The sequence below is a fragment of the Schistosoma haematobium genome, chromosome ZW, assembly GCF_000699445.3.
Source record: "Schistosoma haematobium chromosome ZW, whole genome shotgun sequence".
Lineage (NCBI taxonomy): Eukaryota > Metazoa > Platyhelminthes > Trematoda > Strigeidida > Schistosomatidae > Schistosoma > Schistosoma haematobium.
Genome location: NC_067195.1, coordinates 56,925,335 through 56,945,986, shown reverse-complemented (window position 1 = coordinate 56,945,986; position 20,652 = coordinate 56,925,335). Strand labels below are relative to the sequence as shown.

Below are 20,652 nucleotides of genomic sequence, written 5' to 3'. Positions count from 1 at the left end.
ATAGGTCCTGGGTTCGAGTCTCGCGAAGTGCGGGATCGTGGATGTGCACTACTGAGGAGTTCCATACTAGGAAGAAACGGCCGTCCAGTGCTTTCAGGCTTTCTATGGTGGTCTAGCTTCAATTGACTCATGATTTATTAGGGTTAAAAGGAATAAATAATCTGTAATTTTATCCCAAGTCGAAAAAGATTTAGGAGTCCTGGTGCCCCATGATTTGAAGTCTTACGCCAACTGTGACAAAAATGCCTTCCGAGCAAACCTTGCACTGGTAACGTTGAGGCGCATTTTTGGCCAGTTTGACGGAAGAACTTTCCACACAATCTTCAATAGTTTCATCCGTCCCCATTTAGAGTACGGAAACATAGTACTCCCCCTCACTCCAAAAGGACAAGGTCACTTTGGAGCGTATCCAGCGGCGAGCCACGAAATCAGTTCGAGGACTCAAATCTAAGCCTTACGAAGAACGCCTCCGTTCACTAGACCTTTACCCATTAGAATATAGGCGTCTTAGAGGTGATTTATTAATGGCTTATAGTATTCTTAACACTTCTGGACATCCTCTTAAACACCTACTTAAGCTTAGTTCGAATAACAACCTAAGGGGTAACACCCAGAAACTGGAAACACAACATAGCAAGACGGAATGTAGACACTATTTCTACTCCTTAAGAGTTGTCAAAATCTGGAATTCGCTGCCAGCCGAGCTAGTCCAAGCGACTTCTCAGGAGTCCTTCAAGAGGCAACTTGACCTATTCTTAAGGACCAAGAACAGCATCACATTATGATTTACCAATCTCTTTTCCTCTTTTATTGTTAACATACCTAGGTTCCTGCCTGGAGGATTTGGTGATCCCCTGCTACTAGACACGGAAGCCTGTTAAGCGAAAGCTTCTTCTATTCCGTCCACAACCATTTGAACCATTTGAACCATTTGTAGTATTAGGCGGAGATCACCAATTGTGCGTTACTTTTGGGTCGAGGATGGTTGCCGCGGGTGGGCGTGCAGTTCAAATTATAAATGTTGAAGAATGTATGAAGAAAACATCATTCAGTCTAGATGAAGAGTCTTTGTCTTCAATTCTTTTAAGACCCGATGTGCGTGACAAAAAAGTTGTTGTGGTGTCTGTCGCTGGTGCGTTTCGTCAAGGAAAATCGTTTTTACTGGATTTTTTCTTACGCTATTTGTTATCCAATGACCGTACTAACTGGTTAGGAGACCCGGAAATACCTTTGAAGGGCTTCCCCTGGCGAGGTGGTTCAGAGAGAGACACTGTTGGAATATTGTTATGGAGCGAACCATTCTTTATGACTCTACCATCTGGAGAGGAAGTAGTCGTTCTGTTAATGGATACACAGGTTTGTAGATATTCTCCTTACTCTTTTACTTTTAAGGGTTCCTTTGATAGCACTAGTACTGTGCGTCAGTGTGCTACAGTTTTCGCTTTGAGTACAATGATCAGTAGTACTCAAGTTTATAACATTCATGGTAATATTCAAGAAGATCACCTTCAGCATTTGCATTTATTCACCGAATATGGTCGACTTGCCCTGGAATCTGATATTTCTGGAACACCTTTCCAGGTAAGCGGCTTGAAAAAGATTAATTCATGCAGTATTTACAGCGCAATGTAACACGCATTTCCTATGTAGTTCCAACTGAGTGTCTAGATGTTACCTGGCTTGTAATCAACCCTATATAGTTTCTGTAATAACTTCACTCATGCTCGGTGATTCTCATTCTTGTGAAATGGGTTTTATAAACAGGTAATCGGTAGTATCATGGTCATGTAGTGTAACAATGAGGTCAGACATTCTCGCAATCAACTTGCAAATAAAAGTGGTCATTTGATTGTTTTAAATGGCCAAGAGGAAAACTAATAAGGGTTAGTAATGATAAAGCGTGAAAGTTTGTAAAAGCACTGGTCATTATATCTAGATAATGTAACTCCCTGCTAATTAGGAATGTGTTTTTCCTGTCATCGCTTGCTTTCTTTCTCTGCGTTATACGTTTTATGCTCATTACAGCAAGTTGATCATATTCTCATCTTTAATACTTTCTGTTTCGTTGTCAACCAGCGGTCACCAGTTCGGATTTTTTCTATCTTGGGAGGTCCTTTCCTTCTAATTACTTTGCCACACAACATTGCCTGCAGCCTAGTATTTATTTATTTATTTACATAGAAATTTGTACAAGGAGGCACCAAATATATATGCTCCACACAAATTCGTTGTATGAGTGCTGGGATACTGCCCGCGTGCCGAAACCAAAGCATGTGGTTTTCCTAGACTGCCACTCCCCGAGCTTTTGACCTAGAAGTCTAATCCACAAGGCAATGGAGCAACGTGGGGAGATGCAGTCCCACGATAGCCGGTAACCAACAATAGGTTCACATACCATGTGTTTATTCCGGTTTCTGTAGCCCATGTGCACTATTGGTTTGGAATCAGGGTTTTCCAACTCCCTTAGGTGGATTCTCTATATCCACCAACCCGGTTAAAGCGTTGAATATTCGCTTTTCATCCTCTCAATTTCGTAAAGGACATCACACCGCAACAAGGCAGTGAGTAGAACTTCCCTAATAGTAGATGTATACGCATGGCCATATGAGAGCACTCCTAGAGGGAGAGCTGACCGTCCCCACCCCCGATCATACCAGGGCATTTCGGGGTATCTAGTTGACCGGTTACTTCCGTTGTAAATCACCACTCGTTCCTAGAGTATAAGAGGACTGAATTGATTCTACTTCATCGTTTTTAGACGGTGATCTTCTTACATGTATTATAAAGGTTTTGTTATCACATCATTCCGCTCTATTGTCTATGTCTTTGTACTTTTTTATACCTAGCATCTTTTATTCCTTGTTCGCGATTGGAGTTTCCCGTACGAGTATGACTTCGGGAATAGTGGTGGTACTCAACTGCTTGATAATCGCCTCAAGGTAATTCACAACATATATTATTGTTACAAAAATCTTGGAAATTTCGTTTTGTTATCATGATGTATGGAGTCTTATATTCACTTGGTCTTCCCGTTCAGTCTGATTTCATTGGGAAAGTATTACAAGGATACTTCAAGTATCACCGATAAACCAGATCTCACTCTGTTTATCAGATGTCAATGGGTTTTACTCAATAAGTAGGTTGCTTCTTCAAGTTGATGTTAGACAATTATGGTATGTTTGGATGTGCTGTTCGGCAGCAAGCCATATAATTCAAAGTTACCTACGTGTTCTTAGTTTCACCTTACATGCTTACTAATTGTGTTTGATTAATATAAGAGAAATGCTTCCGAAACTTAACAAATATTTATATACCGATTTAGTTAAAGCCCAAGTAACAAGGCTGAGTTAACCATATGAACATTTTAATAACATACACTGTTTATACAGTAACAATGTCACGGGGAATCAGTAAATTCATTCATTTCATCCTAGCTTGTGTTCTGAACTCGCACTACACAAATTGTATCTCTATAATAATCAGTTTTAACCGTATCCGCTCTGTTTCTAGCAACATGCTTTGAAGAGAACTTCTAAATCTTTGTAATACTTTAATTCATTCAGAATATATTCACATATTTGCTAGTGACATGATGAAAATCACAAATTAACGGAGGCCTAAGTGTTTACAACTAGTTAGTCGAAACTAAACTTGGTCCTATCGGTTATAAAAAGCGCTAACTATCAATCTGTTCAACACCATAACTTTCAACAAATTCTGTTTATGAATCCAAGATTACGTGTTGTTTTCTAAACTTAACAATACCAAATATTCTGCACTATTTATACCTTCGGACAGGTGATAGGATCAAAAGTGAATGTGAAACTTGTTATTTACGCCACATGCTAGTCTGACAACCTGTTTATTGCATGATATTTGATCTCTTGTTTCATCCGGAACCTGTTCACAAATGAATACATAATACTATCAGTACTTCTTAGTTATACATATCATAACTATTTTATTACCCCCTGATGTTTATCAGTAAATTGTAATTCGATTCTATAATCAGTGCGCATCACATCTAATCACTCCATAATAAAAACAACTATATTGTCCCGACAAGAGATTTTGGGTTCAGACTCGTCTGTTCATACCACACTAGGAAAAGCAAAGTCATACTTAATATATGGTTCTCATATGTGTGAACATTTCGTGGGCCGTATTTACCTCATGTTGTTTCAACGACTGAACATTCCAATTTTGTTGAAATGTAGAGCATATTGAATTTTTTTAAAGTTTTGATGCTGATAATGGTCCAACATAAGCTTCTCAACCTCAGCCAGTCGCGAAACGTTACTAAAATCAGTCCCTAGCCTAGTAAAATTTCCGATTGGTTAGGTTTATACCCGATACCCTAAAATAGGATTTTTTGTATTTTGATATTCACTCATCAGGTATTGAAGAATATTTATAATCTTTGTTATATTTAAACTACAAATATTGTTTCGATTAGATTTATTTCGTTCTGATAGTTTAGACTGCAAATCGAAACTACACAAATCTTTTTTTCTACGAAAGTGATCGTTCATTCTGTTAGTGAGTTGAAACCTACGAGATACATAGAGTTATGGGTAGTTCATAAATCTCAACAAATGAGCTATTCGTGCAAGGTACAGGTCTTACTATATGTTTCCATAACTGACAACCTGTCAATGTGCAACTACCTGTCTTGTAATTTGTGTTTGCTTCATGACCACTTTGTTTTCTTCCAGATTGTTCAACAGCATCACACAGAGCACCAAGCTGTCCGCCGTCATATTCGCTCTTGTTTTTCCAAGTTAGATTGTTTCCTAATGCCTCATCCCGGTCTTAAAGTTTCAACAAATCCAAACTTTGATGGACGAGTAAAGGATATTGATCCTAGTTTCGTTGAAAACCTTATAGCATTAGTTCCTCATTTGTTAGCTCCAGTTAATCTGGTTGTTAAAAGGATAAATGGTCAGGAAGTTACGTGTCGTGAACTTTTTACTTATTTCAAAGCATATATAAAAATTTATGAAAGTGATACTCTCCCAGAACCACGTTCTATGTTGGAAGCAACTGCCGAGGCTAACAACCTTAATGCAATATTAACATGTCAAGAGATGTATTCAGAGGCTATGAACAAGGTAAAGAATGTTTTGTCCTAATCATCAGTGTGGTATAGTTGTGATTTGTCACTTAGGCTATTTTATACATGCCCGTAATTCAGGTCAGCTGTAAATTATTTTTGTAAGATATTTTTTGTGTTATATTATTCATTAAAACTGGATTTGAATTGTTCCATCATTAAATAGATCACCTAGTGACTTGAAAAGGGACTTGTTTGAGTTCTGGATTTATGCATAGTAGTGAGTGGTTTCCGCTACCTGTCAGGAGAAACAATGTTTTTGTCGTTCCGTGACGTATTCTTATGCAAACAGCTTAGTGGTATACTAGAGTGTAGTAGAGCAATTGCGTTAGATTATAGTAAAATGCCTAAATTTAAGTATTCTCTATTCTCAGAAAACAAATGTCCAATGATGTTATAGAACATCGAAAGACATATATTGTCTACTTAAGGTTCCATTCAGTATACTACAATTTATTCCTTTTCCTATATCGTAGATTTGTGGACCCGATCGGCCGTACATCAATCCAACTGATTTAGATTTAGCTCATTTAAAAATATATAAGGCGGCTATTGAAAAATTTAACACAATTCCCAAAATGGGTGGTGAGGCATTCTCTGCAGGTTATTTGGAACGCTTAAAAGAAACATTAAAACAACTGGGAGAAGATTATCGGATGTCAAATTCTAAAAAGGATATATTCCAGGTAGGTTTGTGTATATCTGATTTTCAAAGTATTTTCAGTAGTCAGGTGACATAGATTTTAATAGGTTCAAAACCTTTTTTCGTTTGACCTTTTAAACTTTGTGGGTATAGAATAAATGCCTAAATAAAGTGGTGGGCTTGCTAGTCAGGCAACTTGGCTTTGGATCACTTAGTTCTAGGTTCAAATTTTGCCTCATTTACTTCTATGTATGCGACTGGTTAGTGTTCTAACCCCGTTCCAATCTCGAAGCTAAGCTCACAGGTCTTTCCTTGGCCACTGAGTCACATTCAGTGTTTAAATCCGGAATTCCATTTTATCTTTCAGAATAATTCTTTTAAATCTACTATTAGATAAAATATCAAAAAATCGTAAATCAGTAAAATCGTGATTAATTTGCATTCAGCTCACTCGTTAATTGCTAATCTGATTCATTAAATAATTCACATATTTTCTGTCTGGCCTGATGTTATAGTCTAGTTCACCATATTTATATAGATCACAGAATAGTACATTAGTCCAAAAAATTAGCCAATACATGAAAGTCAAAAATTAAGAAAGGAATTAAGTTATTAATCGACAATGAGTTTACTGGATTTTCTGACTGAAACTCATTGGTACATGGTGGAAGAGCGCTTATCCATTTTAACTGCTGTCTTGATTCTGTAGTCTGCCAGTCAAAAACATGACGTGGGACAAATATTTGCCAGCCCAAGTCTCCACACTAGATAAACGAAAATACATAATAATTGATTCGAAGTGACGGTAGTGTCTGTTGTTTTAATTGCGCTAAATTACCGTTTGTAAGTGACTGGCCTACAAAGTTTGGAGAATAACATGCTGCAATGCATGTTAATTAATTTAAGGCTGAAACGTTGCATACTGTAAATTCCTACCTTAGTCGCTACCTCGATGTTGTGGTGTAGATTGAGCATCGTGATAACCCCATCCAGTTATATTGGCTGAAACACTCGTTCCTTTAGGTTTTACCGTCTCAGACATAAGGCAGGATACCTGCTGTTAAGCTTATAGTTCGTAACTACTGTCTGTATGTCCACTGGCTTTACCTTCGCACAATTATCCACCTTTTTCTATCCCATTTTCAGACATTTCGTACTCCTGCTGTTTTGGCTGTTGTTCTACTAATTTTCCATATTGTTACAGGAATATCAGAATTTATTGGTTTATCAATGGTTTCGGGTATATTGGCCCTACCATTTTATATTGCTTTAATCTCATTGTTCACGTGGTTGTTTTTAAGTTACACTGGTCGAGCTCCAGAATTAGCTAGTGCCATCGATCAGTCAGCTGAGTTGGTAATAAAGAAGGTATGTTGTTCTAACACTTTTGAAATACCTCATTTCGTATTTTAGTATAGTATTATGACTTGTGTGATTTTTTCACTCGCTATATTCGTATTATCTTGTTTGCTTTCTACATAACATAGATACTACACATTTGCGGGTGAGCATTAATATTTGACTTGATGATCAATAGTGAGCTGATGTGGGTTATTACTTTAAAAAGCCAATGACTAACTAGCATCATATGTTCTATAATGATAGATAAGCAAATTACCTCTGTGGGTTCAGATTGTCTATCACAATTGTTGGATTGCAGGGATTTTTTTGTGATTGACTGTTGATTAGTTTTTGCTAAAATAGTTGATTTATTGGCCACTGTGGTGTACTCAGGACAATAAATAAGTTCAACGGTTAAGCATTATAGTCTTTTATTTACCAGTCGAATTGTCTGGTTACATAGTTTCTGAGTGTTATGATAATCTCTCTTATGTCAACCCAGCTACTTTTATTACTTAGTATTCTTTGGACACTACTTCACTCGACAAGTCTCTAAATCAGAACATGGTTGAACAAGAACATAATTATATTCCAAATAAACAAGGTTTAATGGAAGTAGGAAACGCAATAAGAAAAACTTTAATATATTTATAATCTTTACACAAGAATATTCCAGAGTCGTCCCCAAGTATTCGCTAACGCTGATTGGCTAAGAAATGGCCAGTCAGTGTGTCTCAACACAATCCTTCACGGGACATGTTTTGATCTAATCTATGTCCTGCCAGCTCCTCCCCTTTGAACAGATTCATAGGATCTGGTGTTAAGGTCCACCTGCAACCGCGTGACCGGTCTGTGTTTTCGATTTGTCCATCTTCTAGGCGATAAAGAAGTGGTGTCACTCTGCTTGCACGGAAACCGACCTGTCCATTTCAGCAGTTTCGATTTCAAAGGTGTCCATCAGAACATCACGAGGTGTCCTACGTTGGGTCTCGTTGCTGGCGATCGGAGTTGCTTTTACTTGGTTAGCATGACCCACAAAAACTTCTGAGCTAACTGACACCTCGTAAACCACACTTCTTTTTTTGAACGATTCGACCATTTTTCCATGTAAGATGTTTACCACAATAGTCCATAGCAAGTACGTTTTGACCCACAGTGAGCAAACGTCTTTGTACCCCATAATGTCTATTGAATTGCGTTGAGGCTCAAGAGCTTGTGTTGGGTGAATGACACCAAAATATGTTCGTATTTTTCCGCCAAGTAAAGCCTCTGCTGGAGAGACCCCGTTAATTATCTGAGGATTTGTTGTAGAACAACAGGTTGACAGGATCTTCTGTCGAATCTCTTCAGTGGTCCACTCCCACTTTTATTTTTGTACATCGTTTTAAATGTACCAACAAAGCGTTCTACTTGGCCTTTGGATTGCGGGTGGAATGGAGGTGTTCGGACATTATTGATTCCATTCTGTCTACAGCATTCTGGGAAGATAGCGGATGTAAATTGTGTTCCACTGTCGCTAACTATTAGTTATGGAGCCCCGGAGTGACTAAATAGTTGACGTGGTTTTCTGACTGTGCAGCTTACAGTTGGATGTTTCCTAAGAAAAATCTCTGGCCACTTGCTGTATGCATCAACTGCCAAAAGGTAAGTTTGTCCATGAAGTGGACCAGCTAAGTCCAAGTGTATACATTGCCACAGTGACTGTGGTTTTGCTAATGCACATTTGGTACATTACCGGGATAGATGCTCCAGTTGGGTGTCTAAATCCTGCTAGTATACGTAACTTCGTGCTAGTGCTTTCATGCGATTTATCCCAGGATGTCCTGCGTGCGATTGTCCACGCACTACCGGTTGCAGCCTCTTTGGGATTACGACACGTTCAGCAAACAGAAGGCAGTCATCGATGATTGAGGTAGTCTGGGTTAGTAAAACTGCTGAAGCTCTGTGTAACTCACCTTCGAGAGCCGCCCTTCTAGATGGAACTTTTTAACTTCTTGTAAGACTGGGTCTCGAAGAGTTTCTTCTCTGACTTCATCTGATGACACTGGAGTGTTTCGAATGCCATCTGCTACTACACACCTTATTTCTGGATCTATTGCTACTGAGTCAATGATCATGTCCTCCAGTCCAGGGTGTTGAACTTCAACCAATTGAGTGAGAGGATTCGCCTGACTCATAGTGTTTGCTGACTGATACTTGATGTTGAAGTCCTAGCTCAGAAACATTGTTGCCTAATGTTGTAGTCTGCTAACTGTACATATAGGGGTTCCTTTATTAGAACCGAAAATTGCAGTTTAAGGTTTGTGATCTGTCAGTAGTGCATTTTAACAGCGAAAATGATAGTAAGGGCACCCTTTTCAATTTGACTGTAGTTCCGCTCGGCTGGGGTAAGTGATCTAGCAGCATGAATCAGTCAGTCAACTGTAACGTAGAACCACTTACACATATGCATCGGTCCAAGCTGCCACACCTTATTAGCACAACAAGATGAACACCAAATTCATATAAATAGTTACTTCAATGGTAGTAATATATAAAAGGAAGATTACGTATAGAGATGTAATACAAGATGAAGGAATTATTTCGTAGAAGTAAAGGTATAAAGCAGTTTTAGTCTCACGGTTTAAGGGCAGACAAAGAGTGTATACACCGACGCCATTGTGATCGATTCTGATCCATGTCACCCAGAGTCTCTAACCATTGGTTACGATAGTCGCGCGGACCCCAACCAAGTAGTTTGCATCTACCAACATAGCTCACACTAGAAGTTAATGACTTCAAGCACTGATGCCACGTTTTGGTCTGACCACCCTTAACTTTCTTCCAACCATCCCCAATACTAGTCAGTATTGCGTGTTATGCTAATCGATGTTCAGACATACGTAACACGTGGCACAACCATTTCAGTCGATGAAGATTCACAACCTAATCAACTGATTCACCATCATTCCCTATTACTTACCCGATGATCCTAGCAGATGCCAGCAATATTTCTAAGGCATCTGTGGTCAAATACTAGTATCTTCTACTCTTAATGACCATGTTTCGCTGCCGTAAATTAAAACAGAACAGACTGCCGCGCAGTATACTCGTCCTTTTATTGATATACGGATATCTCGCCTTCTCCATAGGTGAAGTAAGTGGGCAAAAGCCAAACGAGCTTTCTGAATCCATGCAGAGATTTTTTCAGATACTAAGCCGTTAGGGCTGATCAGACTTCCAAGTTAAGTGAAGTCGTCAACGCTTTCGACTTCTTCACTCCCTATCCTTAGTTCAAGTGTTGACGCAGACCAGTCCTGAAGCAACAACTTGCATTTAGAGGGAGAGAAACGCATTCCAAACATTCTGGCATTGTTGCTAAGTGCTACCAGAAGACTGCATTTTATCAGCGTCTTCACCAAACAGGACTATATCATCTGCGCATTCTAAGTCAATAAGTGGACCTTCTGGAAGGGGATCAATGCCCGAAAATTCATTAGATCAGAGCGTTATTTCCATCAGTAGGTCTATGATGAAGTTAAACAAAAATGGAGAAAGTGAATAGCCTTGACGGATACCACTTTAGGTTGCAAAATCAGATGACAGTTCGCCATAAGCTCTGACTCGACTAGTAGTGTTCGAGTAAAGAGCCTTCACAAGGTTTATGTACTTCTGAGGTATGCCTTTCAATGACAGACACTGCCACAGAATCTCGCGGTCTACCGAGTCAAATGCTGCTTCCAAGTCAAGAAAACCTATCATTATCGGACGCCAATAAGTATGCCTATGTTCTAAGATCTGAAGAATGGTGAATATGTGGTCGATGCAGCCAGGACCAGGTCTGAAGATAGCCTGATTTTCTCGTGTTTGCAGTTCACGAGTCTTAGGCGTCCGATAATTATCGAGGCTAGTATTTTAGATACTATATTTGTCAAACTACTCCCTTTATGGTTATCACAGAATGATTTCGACCCCTTCTTATATATTGGGACGATCAGTAATTGTGACCAGTCAGATGGGATTACGACGAATTCCTAGATTTTATATAAAATATTAATCAACCTAATCGCTAAAACTGAGCCATCATACTTAAAGACATCTGGAGTTAGTCCATCTGGACCAGCTGCTCTTCCTCGTCTCAGATTAGCTATAGCTTTCTGAACTTCAATTAGATTAGGGGGTCTACTTCAATGTTCCATTCAGACTGTTTGGGAATGGTGAGTGGCTGTATAAGGTAGCTGAAGGCCAGCTGGACTACTCCTTAAAATGTTCCACACATCGTTCTAAACATCTGAGCTGAGAGCAGATAAGAATGTTGTCGTTTTCCGAGATTGTCTCACATTTGACTCCTTAATTCCAGTTTCTTTTATTAGTCTTTAAAGCTGTCTGGTGTTACATACAGCCACCGCCTTTTCCATCTCTTTTGCTTTCGTTGTCCACGACTGCTCACGGTCGTTCCTTGGACTTTTGCTTAGCCTAGATCTGATTTGTTGTCGCTCATCATAGTGTTCAGAGCCCGATGGGATGAGTTTACGAGAATCCATCAATGCAAGAGACCTTAAAGAAATCCATTGATTTTTTGTAACCCTTTGGTTTAAATCACTAATAGATGTCACTGCTGTTTCCACAGCTGTTTGTATATCTTTCCAAGCAACATCTGGGCCAGCCTCGTTTTCAGAACTAACTAAGTGTGACCTCAGTTGTTGCTGGAATAGACTTTTGGTTTTCTCATTACTCAATTCAATGCTAATGGCTCTTTTTAGTGTGGTTTTTCTGCATCCAGTGAGGCGCAAGCAAATGCGTGCCCGTATTAGGGCGTGGTCGGAGTCCAAGCAGGTACTCCAGAATGAGCGACAATCTCCTACCGACCCTCTCCAACAATGACCGATGGCAATATGGTCTATTTGAGTCCATCGTCGGTTTGGTGCAGGGGGTCGCCATGTTACACGATATCTACCCTTATGTTTAAAATTAGTTTGCTAGAAATAAACGATTGTCTGAGAACAGTTGCAGCAGGCGATCACCATTATCTGTTCGCTGAACCGGAATACTATAATACCCATCTTAATGTCTTTCTGTTTAGTTTAAGCTACCTACATGTGCATTAAAGTCACCTTATACGAGAATTATGTCTGAGTGTTTAGCTTTATGAAAAATTTCAGAAAACTTTCTGTAAAAGTCATCCTTCACTTGATCCGGGCTGCAGTCAGTGTAAGTGTAGGCAGAAACGACGAAAAGGCAACGAAGTGTGTCCTTCTTTTCGAGTTCTTATGGAGCCGTTTAGCCGAACGGCATATAGACGACTGTTAAAGGGGATCCATTTTAATAGTGCTTGTTCTGAGCTTGTACTTAGTGCTATGCCTGCACCTGCCAGTCCGCCAGAACTAGCCATCGGGTCGTCAAATACACGGAGGGCGTATCTCGTCGGCTCACCGTTTTGGCGAGGTGAGGTTAAATGAATGACCACACTAGGATCCTGTATGCGTGTTTCGGAGACACAGCACACATCAATGATACGAGATTCTAGGGTTTTAGTCAGGAGGCCTGCTGGCCGACTTGACACAGGATGCATACGTTGAAGACTCCAATGCATAGTTTAGAGCGAAGTTTCAGTTGACCTAGGACAGTATTTTGCGCACTAGAATCGTTGGTCATGGTGACACTTGAGGAGGAAGTTTAGAGTTGAAAGTCGAGGTAGGAGGAATAATACGAATTGAAGAGGGAGATTGATTATGAATACAATGATCTTGAGTGCTGTTAGGGGTATGAGGGCAGTTATCACTTCCCGGTTGCCCACACCGTGGAAGGATTTTTCTGGAGGTACCTGAAAAGGAAATTGAATTAAAGGTGGTCTTAGTGACCTGAGAGCGTGACCGCAGTGTCCAAGGGACAACTGCTCGAGGTCGGTCACACACGACCGTTTTTGAGTAATTTTCGTGTTAGCTCTGTACTTGTTGGGACCTCGCTGCGGGAGACAGAAGTCAGTGGGATAAGGCGAGGTGTGCTTTTTTAGGGTCGACCCATTCCAACTCCACCCTTCTTTGTGGGGAAGCAGCATTGCTGTTTTGCTGGTTGTCTGAGGGAAACACCTTACTGCCGCCACACCCATGGGCTTTGGGGTTTCTGCTTTTAGTCTTACCGCTCTTCAACAGACCTGTCTGGCATAGTAAGACCTTGAGGAACGATTGTTCCAGCCGGTACAACTCGATTGGTTCATCACGATAGGCAAGCCCGACCACCACTTCAAGGTAACAGCAACGGTCGTGCTAGCAGCATGAGCAATTTTCTTTTCTGATTTGTTCGGAAACACGTGAGATATCACTGCTTCAACTCCATGACCAGAGGGTCAGATGTAAAGACAACTCCAAAGCTAGGATCGAGGTGTGTTAAAAGAAGCTTTTAGCTGAGCACTGATTTGACCTTGTTGAAAGATGCTTGACATTTTACTGACCACTGCCAAGGTTTGCCTTTTGATGATAATTCATTCTGGTGACCTCTCGATGCATGTCAGACAGAAATGTGATGTAATGACTAATTAATCCCTAGAATGATCTTAATGAAAGAACATCAGTTGATGCAGGAATCTTCTGAACGGCTTCTAGATTGGCAGGATCTGGTCGGTGACCGTTCCTATCTAAGATGAAATCAAAGTATTTGATCGAATGAATGAAGTTACACTTTTCTTCACGAAGTTGGGAACCATACTCCATCACTCACTTAAGTACTTGATGTACTCGATCAGAAATGTCACTGTCAGTTGAACCTATAACTATGATATCATCTAGATAAGCTGCTGTCACAGATATACTTGTTAACATCTTATCTATCATTTGCTGAAAGATGGTAGGTGCAATCGTGATGCCAAACGGTACACGAATATATTGAAATAACCCTCGATGAGTGTTGATATTCAGGAGCTCTCTGCAATAATAATCTATTTCCACTTTCAGATAGGCATCTGAGTAGCCCATTTTCACGAAACATGTTTCACTATTAAGGCTAGCAAACGGATCTCCAAGGTCTGTTAATGGATACTGGTATACAACTAATGCAGAGTTTAAACCTGTTGAGAAATCGGCACACATACTTCCTCCTAATGTCATAGTCTGTTTGGAAAGATGCTACCGGAGAAAGTGATTTTAGATATGGCTGGATTCATTGTGTGTCGACGACGTTTATATTTCTTCTTGGGTTGGGACGTATGATTCGGTGGACAATGACCTTCTTTATGTCCATGTTTGTTGCACATCTGAAATTTGTTCTTCTTAGGTGGGTAAAATCATACATAACGCCAACCACTACATAACCAAAAGGCAGCCCACACACAAATAAGATGAAATGACAATTCATACTGGTAATACTATTCTCGCTTCAATTAAAATTCAGACAATCCACGTTCATTTTTATTTTTTCATGTACTGCGTCACTTATCTATTCGCTTCCTTCCTCACTTTGTGTATCCTTATGTTTTAACTTATACAGCGGCTCGCCTATGGTGGAAACTCGGTTCTGTCTAAACGTTCTTGAGTCACTGCCTGGTTGAAAATTGTATGCTACCACCATGTACGAGTACTGAAGTAGTTTTTCTGAAACCACGTGCACCATTCAAACTGGCTGCCTTCAACGTTCTCACACTTATTCAGGTCGGACAACAGATAGGGCTGGTTATGTCTTTGGAAAGTCTTAATATCGATGTTTGTTGTCTATCCGAGACCCGTATTCAAGACTCTGGTGAAGTACTACAAATTTACTCTCCATCTGTCGCTTCGAGAAGCTTGTTTTACGTACGTTTATCCGGGGACTCTGTGGCATCTTCGTCTGGTCTTGCTGACGTTAGTGTCGCACTAAGCGCTAGAGCTGAGGCAGCACTAATCGATTGGATCTCCATTAACAGTCGGTTATGTGCTGTTAGATTGGAAAGTTCCATCAAAGTGAGAAGAAATCGGCGTGAGAAACGATATCTTTTCGTCATCTCCGCCTATGCTCCGACAGATTGCAGCCCGGATGCAATCAAGGATGAATTCTACCACCAGTTAACTGTTCTTCTCCAGAAAGTGCGTTCAACAGATATTGTAGTACTAGTCGGAGACTTGAATGCTCAGGTCGGGCGTCTAGGCACAGGAGAGAGTCGTTTAGGTGGCCAATGGGGACTTGTTGGTCACAGGACAGATAACGGGGACCACAACCTGTTTCTAGCTAGCACTAACTTCCGGCACAGTCATCACCGATGTGCCACCTGGCGTCCTCCCTCCTCATCTCAATCCTGGACTCAGGTTGATCACATCGCGATCAGCTACCGCTGGGGTGGTTGTGTTCAAGACCGCCGCTCCTTTTGGGGTACCTATCTGGAATCTGATCATTCCCTTGTTTGCGCTAATCTTACTTTACAGTGGTGGACAAATTCATCGTCCTAAACAGATTGATGTCAGTAATCTCGTTGCAACTTCTGTTGCAACTAAGTATCGAACCGAGCTAGCTTCTAGGCTAGCTACCATTCCACTGAAAAGTATAGATGAGCATTGGTTGTAACTGCATGTCGCCATGAAAATGGCGAGTGAAGCCGCTTGCAACTTCGCGAAACGTCCCGCTTATAAGCACTGGGTTTCTTCAGACTCTTTACGACTCATTGAGGCCCGTCAGTCTACTCCGGGTGATCGTGAGTTTGACAACAAACGAAAAATGTTACGTAAGGAAGTCGGGCAAAGCTTGCGTAAGGACCGAGAAGCCTGGTGGTCGGAGCGTTCCAATAAGTTGGAAACATCAGGGCTGCCTTCAATATTTTGGACAGGACTGTTCTTTAGAATTGTCTATTGAAGAAGAATGTGCCTGAGAAGTTTATTAAAATCCTAAAGGCCCTATATACATACACTTCATGCAGAGTGAGGGCATATAACCACCTCTCTCCATTGTTCCACCCGAGCAGTGGGGTTAGACAGAGTTGCTCAATCTCATCATTCCCTTTCAAATTTGCTATCGATGACATTCTGGAAATAGCTCTGATGGATGTAATTAATCGCGGTGTGGATCTGTTGCCTGGAGAAAGACTTCTCGACCTTGAGTATGCGGACGATATTGTCTTACTGTGCGATAACGCCCAAGGCATGCAATCCGCACTTAATCAGTTGGCAATCAGTGTCCGTGGGTACGGTATGTGCTTTGTACCTTCGAAGTGCAAAGTACTTCTACAAGACTGGCAGGATCCTAATCCTGTACTCACCCTGGATGGTGTGCAGATAGAAGTAGTCTAGAAGTTCGTGTATCTAATTAGCTGCATAAGTGCTGGTGGTGGCGTGAGTGATGAGATCAATGCACGTATAGCGAAAGCCAGAACGGCTTATGCTAATCTGGGCCGTCTTTTGCCCAAGACTAGAAGGACCCTGATCCTGCACTCTGTGGGTAGTGAGCGGATAATAGTTGAGAAGTCCATGTTTTTATGTAGCTGCATAAGTGCTGGTGGTCATGTGAGAGATGAGATCAATCCACGTATAATGAAAGCCAAAGCGGCGTATGGTAATGTAGGCCATCTTCGGCGCTTATTAACTGTATATCAAACCTATATTCTTCACGTTTATATAATTTTCAACTCTTTTTTGCATAACAGGTATTCAACCCTGCGATAAAAATAGTCGGTAATCGTGGAATGGCTCAACTAGTTGGTGGTAATCTTGTTTCTGATCAAACAACAAGAACTTGAAATGCATCTGTGCTCGTGTTTGTTTGTGTCTATAAAACTTTTAAACAAATCTATAGATATGATTCAACTTACAACCTATCATTTTCATTTTTCCCCTTTTTTCTGTATTGTTTATTCCATATTATTATCCATATCTTATGGTTTTCACTGTGATGATTTAGTTTCGTGTAGTTGTCTTTTCTTTTTCTTGTTTGTTTATTTGTTCAACAAACACAAGGTCACTTGTTCTTTTTTAACAAAACACAGTGAATAACATAATAACGTTCTTCTCAGCTGTTGTTTTTTTCTCTACTGGTTCCAGTGTATTATAGAAACCTCATAATTAACCAAATAAAATAGTAGTTGTAATGTATTGTAACGAATAGTCTTTTAAAATTTCGGTTCATACTTGGATTTATGTGACGAAAATAAACAAAAGACCAATATCTAAGGCATATTATTTATTTACTCATTGTATTTGTAGAGTTAGGTCTGCGCTCATATCTTGATCTTCATCGTTCTTTGTTATATTTTACAATTTGTAACAATAGTAAACTTTGTTTCTTTTGTACTTTTTCATATATTCATATAAGTTTGAAGTAGAAAAAATCATTGTTTAAACTGATTCAATACAGGATTTTTTAAAACAAACTGCCATGTATTTTGCTGTAGTGCATGCATGTATATCCCTTCTATTATACAATAAAGTACTTCTATATACTACTTACTGTTTTTCTTTTTATTGGTAAGGTGTTTATCGAAGGTATTTACTTCGTTAGACTAATAAACATTTATAAACATTAAAACTGATTTATTCATGTAGTTAATTGAAGATTAATAAATAGCTCCCAGACCTTACCGACGTTTTTAGATCGGATCTTAAGCCCGTTGAGAAATATATACCACTACTTAATTCCAGTCGTATTCTACTGTATAGTTAAATTTAAAGGGTGCTTAACAATTGCATTATAAAACCTTAATTTATTTCGTTTACTTGTCTTAAAACCTGTAGTGCGCTACTTCTAAAGTGATCATTGGAAATATAACTCACCATGTTTATCAACTCTGGATATTTATCTAATTCTGTTGCGGATATACGCTCTTAGAGATAACCTATGTTCTGCCTGACTCAATAGTCGATGCTTAACCAAAAATTCTCTACCGTAATTAGATATACAAATGATATTGTTTTATTAGTTAAAGATGTTGATTAAATGTAGAACATAGAACGAATACTAGTCAAACAATACTCGTGTCAGACTTTTCACATCAAACAAAGAAGATGAGTCTGTTGGAGCTGTAAACCTTCATCGAATTAGGTATTATATATCCCAATTCACTGCCTATTACATAGATAAGCGATAGATGAAGTGTATTAGTGTTCAGACTGATAACACCAACTCCTCAGTTCAGTGATTGTTGTCCTGAACTATGTGGAAAGATGTAATATTCTTGATTGAGGCTCAAAAACAATTCAAATCGCTGGCCGAAGACTGGGTAATATGGCCAAAAACCAGTCTTAATGACCCAGATTTATTCTCTTTGTCTCAAACATACTATTTTACATCTTTTTTCCTAGTTCCTTTCTCTTTGCTGTATTATTGTGTTTATCGCTTACATATTGATTACTTCTCTGCACTAGTGAGGAATTCACTGACTGATTAGCTCATATATGTAGTATACCTTGTGTAGTTTGGAGATTTCGTTGAGAAAATAATGTTCAACTTCTCGGATTCTCATAACATATTCTGTGGGGCTATGAAGGAATCATGTAAGGAAATTATACTTGAAAGTATTTCATTCGCGCATTAACAAGCCATCCAGGTACATTGTGAAAATAGAATTAGTTTATTCATAGTTCTTTTAAAATTTTCTGTCAGATGTCTATGAAGTTTGTTTTTTAACTTCGTACTAGAAAATTAATTGTTCTCAACACTGTAGGTACATTATACTCAAACTATTATTGATAAAATCAATCTACTGACAAATTCGAATAGTCACTTGCTCTTACGCTTCTTGCCCCTCGTGGAGGAGCATAGGCCGCCAACCAGCACTCGCCATCCAACCCTGTCCTAGGCAATCCTTTGCAGCTCTTTCCAGTTGTTATTCACCTTTTTCATATCTGTTCTTTGGCCTTCCTCTTCTCAGCTTCCCTTCACAATTCCAAGTTACAACCTGCCTCGTGATGCAGTTTGATGATTTGCGTAATGTATGTCCTATCCATTTCCATTGTCTTTTCCTAATTACCTCTTCAGCTGGAATCTGGTCTGTTCTCTCCCACAGAAGGCTGTTGCTGATGTTATCCGGCCAATGGATGTTGAGTATCCTGCGTAGACAACTATTTATAAATACTTCTACCTTCCTGATGATGGTTGTAGTAGTTCTCCAATCATCAGCTCCGTGCAGTAGCACTGTGTTGACGTTGGTATTGAACATTGTGACTTTGATATTGGTTGAAAGTTGTTTTGAGTTCCATATGTTCTTCAATTGTAGGGATGCGGCCCTCGTTCTGCCAATCCTCGCCATTACGTCTGCATCTGAACCTCCATGTTCATCGATGATGCTTCACAGGTATGTGAAGGATTCTACATCTTCCAGAGTTTCGCCATCAAGTGTGATTGGATTGGTGTTCTCCGTGTTGTATTCGAGGAGCTTGGTTTACCCCTTATGTATGTTGAGGCCTATTGATGCAGAGACTGATGCTATACTGGCTGTCTTTATCTGCATTTGTTGGTGTGTATGCGATAGGAGGGCTAGGTCATCTGCGAAGTCCAAATCGTCTAATTGGTTCTGAGCTGTCCATTGTACGCCGTGTTTCCCTTCAGATGTCGAGGTCTTCACAATCCAGTCGACCACCAGAAGAGAGAGGAAGTGGGGAGTAGACACCCTTGTCTGACTCCGATTCGTACTTGGAATGCATTTGTCGGCTGTCGTCCATGCACTACATTGCACTGTATTCCGTCGTATGAGTTCCGGATAATGTTGAAAATCTTCTCAGGAACTCCGTAGTGTCGACGAAGCTTCCGTGATGTACTCCTATCTACACTGTCAAGTGCCTTTTCATAATCAATGAAGTTGATGTACAGTGTCGAGTTCCACTCAACTGATTGTTCGACGATGATCCGTAGTGTTGCACTTTGGTCTGTGCACGACCGATCGCAACGAAATCCAGCCTCCTGAACTCCAAGTTCAGCGTCTTCTGTGTCTTTCATCCGGTTCAGCAACACTCTGTTAAAGACTTTCCCTAGTATTGACAGTAGTGTGATGCCTCTGTAGTTTTCATATTTGCTCAGATCTCCTTTCTTTGGAATCTTGATGAAGTGTCCTTCTTTCCAGTCCGTCAGCACCTGTTCCTCCTCCCAAATCTTCTTGAATAGAGTATGAAGCATGTTTGTAGTTACTTCGGTGTCTGACTTCAGTGCTTCAGCTAGTATATTATCAGGTCCTGCTGCTTTCCCGCTCTTGATTTGTCTGATGACCATCCTGATTTCTTTGGTCGTTGGTGGAGTGACATCTATAGGATGATCTGTGTGTACTGCTTCGTTGTCTGGTGGATTCATTGGAGCCGGTCTATTCAGGAGTTCCTCGAAGTATTCTACCCATCTGTTCCTCTGTTGTTGAATTTCAGTGATTGGCCTGCCTTCTTTGTCTTTGACCGGTCTCTCTGGTTCACTATATCTCCCTGCTAGTTTCTTCGTTGTATCATACAGCTGTTTCATATTTCCTTCTCTTGCAGCTTTTTCCGCCGTCATTGCTAGTTCTTCCACGTATTTCTTCTTGTCGGCTCTAATGCTCTTCTTCACTTTCTTGTCTGCTTCTATGTACTCAGTTTGTGCCTCGACTTTCTCTGCTCGTGTTCGGCTGTTGTTAATTTCTGTCTTCTTGTTCTTCCTTTCTTTGATC

The 20,652-nt window shown here is 40.0% G+C and overlaps 1 protein-coding gene across 2 annotated transcripts; it reads left to right on the top strand.

The window, feature by feature from the left end:
* The first annotated feature begins 944 nt into the window (after nt 1-944).
* ATL3_1 (Atlastin-3) lies at nt 945-18,246 on the top strand. Of its 2 annotated transcripts, XM_035731757.2 has the most exons (7): nt 945-1,356; nt 1,393-1,581; nt 2,847-2,939; nt 4,716-5,111; nt 5,590-5,799; nt 6,903-7,124; nt 16,678-18,246. In XM_035731757.2, the coding sequence occupies exons 1-7, from the start codon at nt 982-984 to the stop codon at nt 16,768-16,770; spliced, it is 1,578 nt and encodes a 525-aa protein (XP_035589723.2). In that variant the 5' UTR covers nt 945-981; the 3' UTR covers nt 16,771-18,246. The 2 variants fall into 2 exon arrangements, with proteins under 2 accessions (XP_035589723.2, XP_051071956.1); XM_051211847.1 differs by having other exon boundaries at nt 945-1,581; nt 16,678-17,472.
* The last annotated feature ends 2,406 nt before the right edge of the window (nt 18,247-20,652 follow it).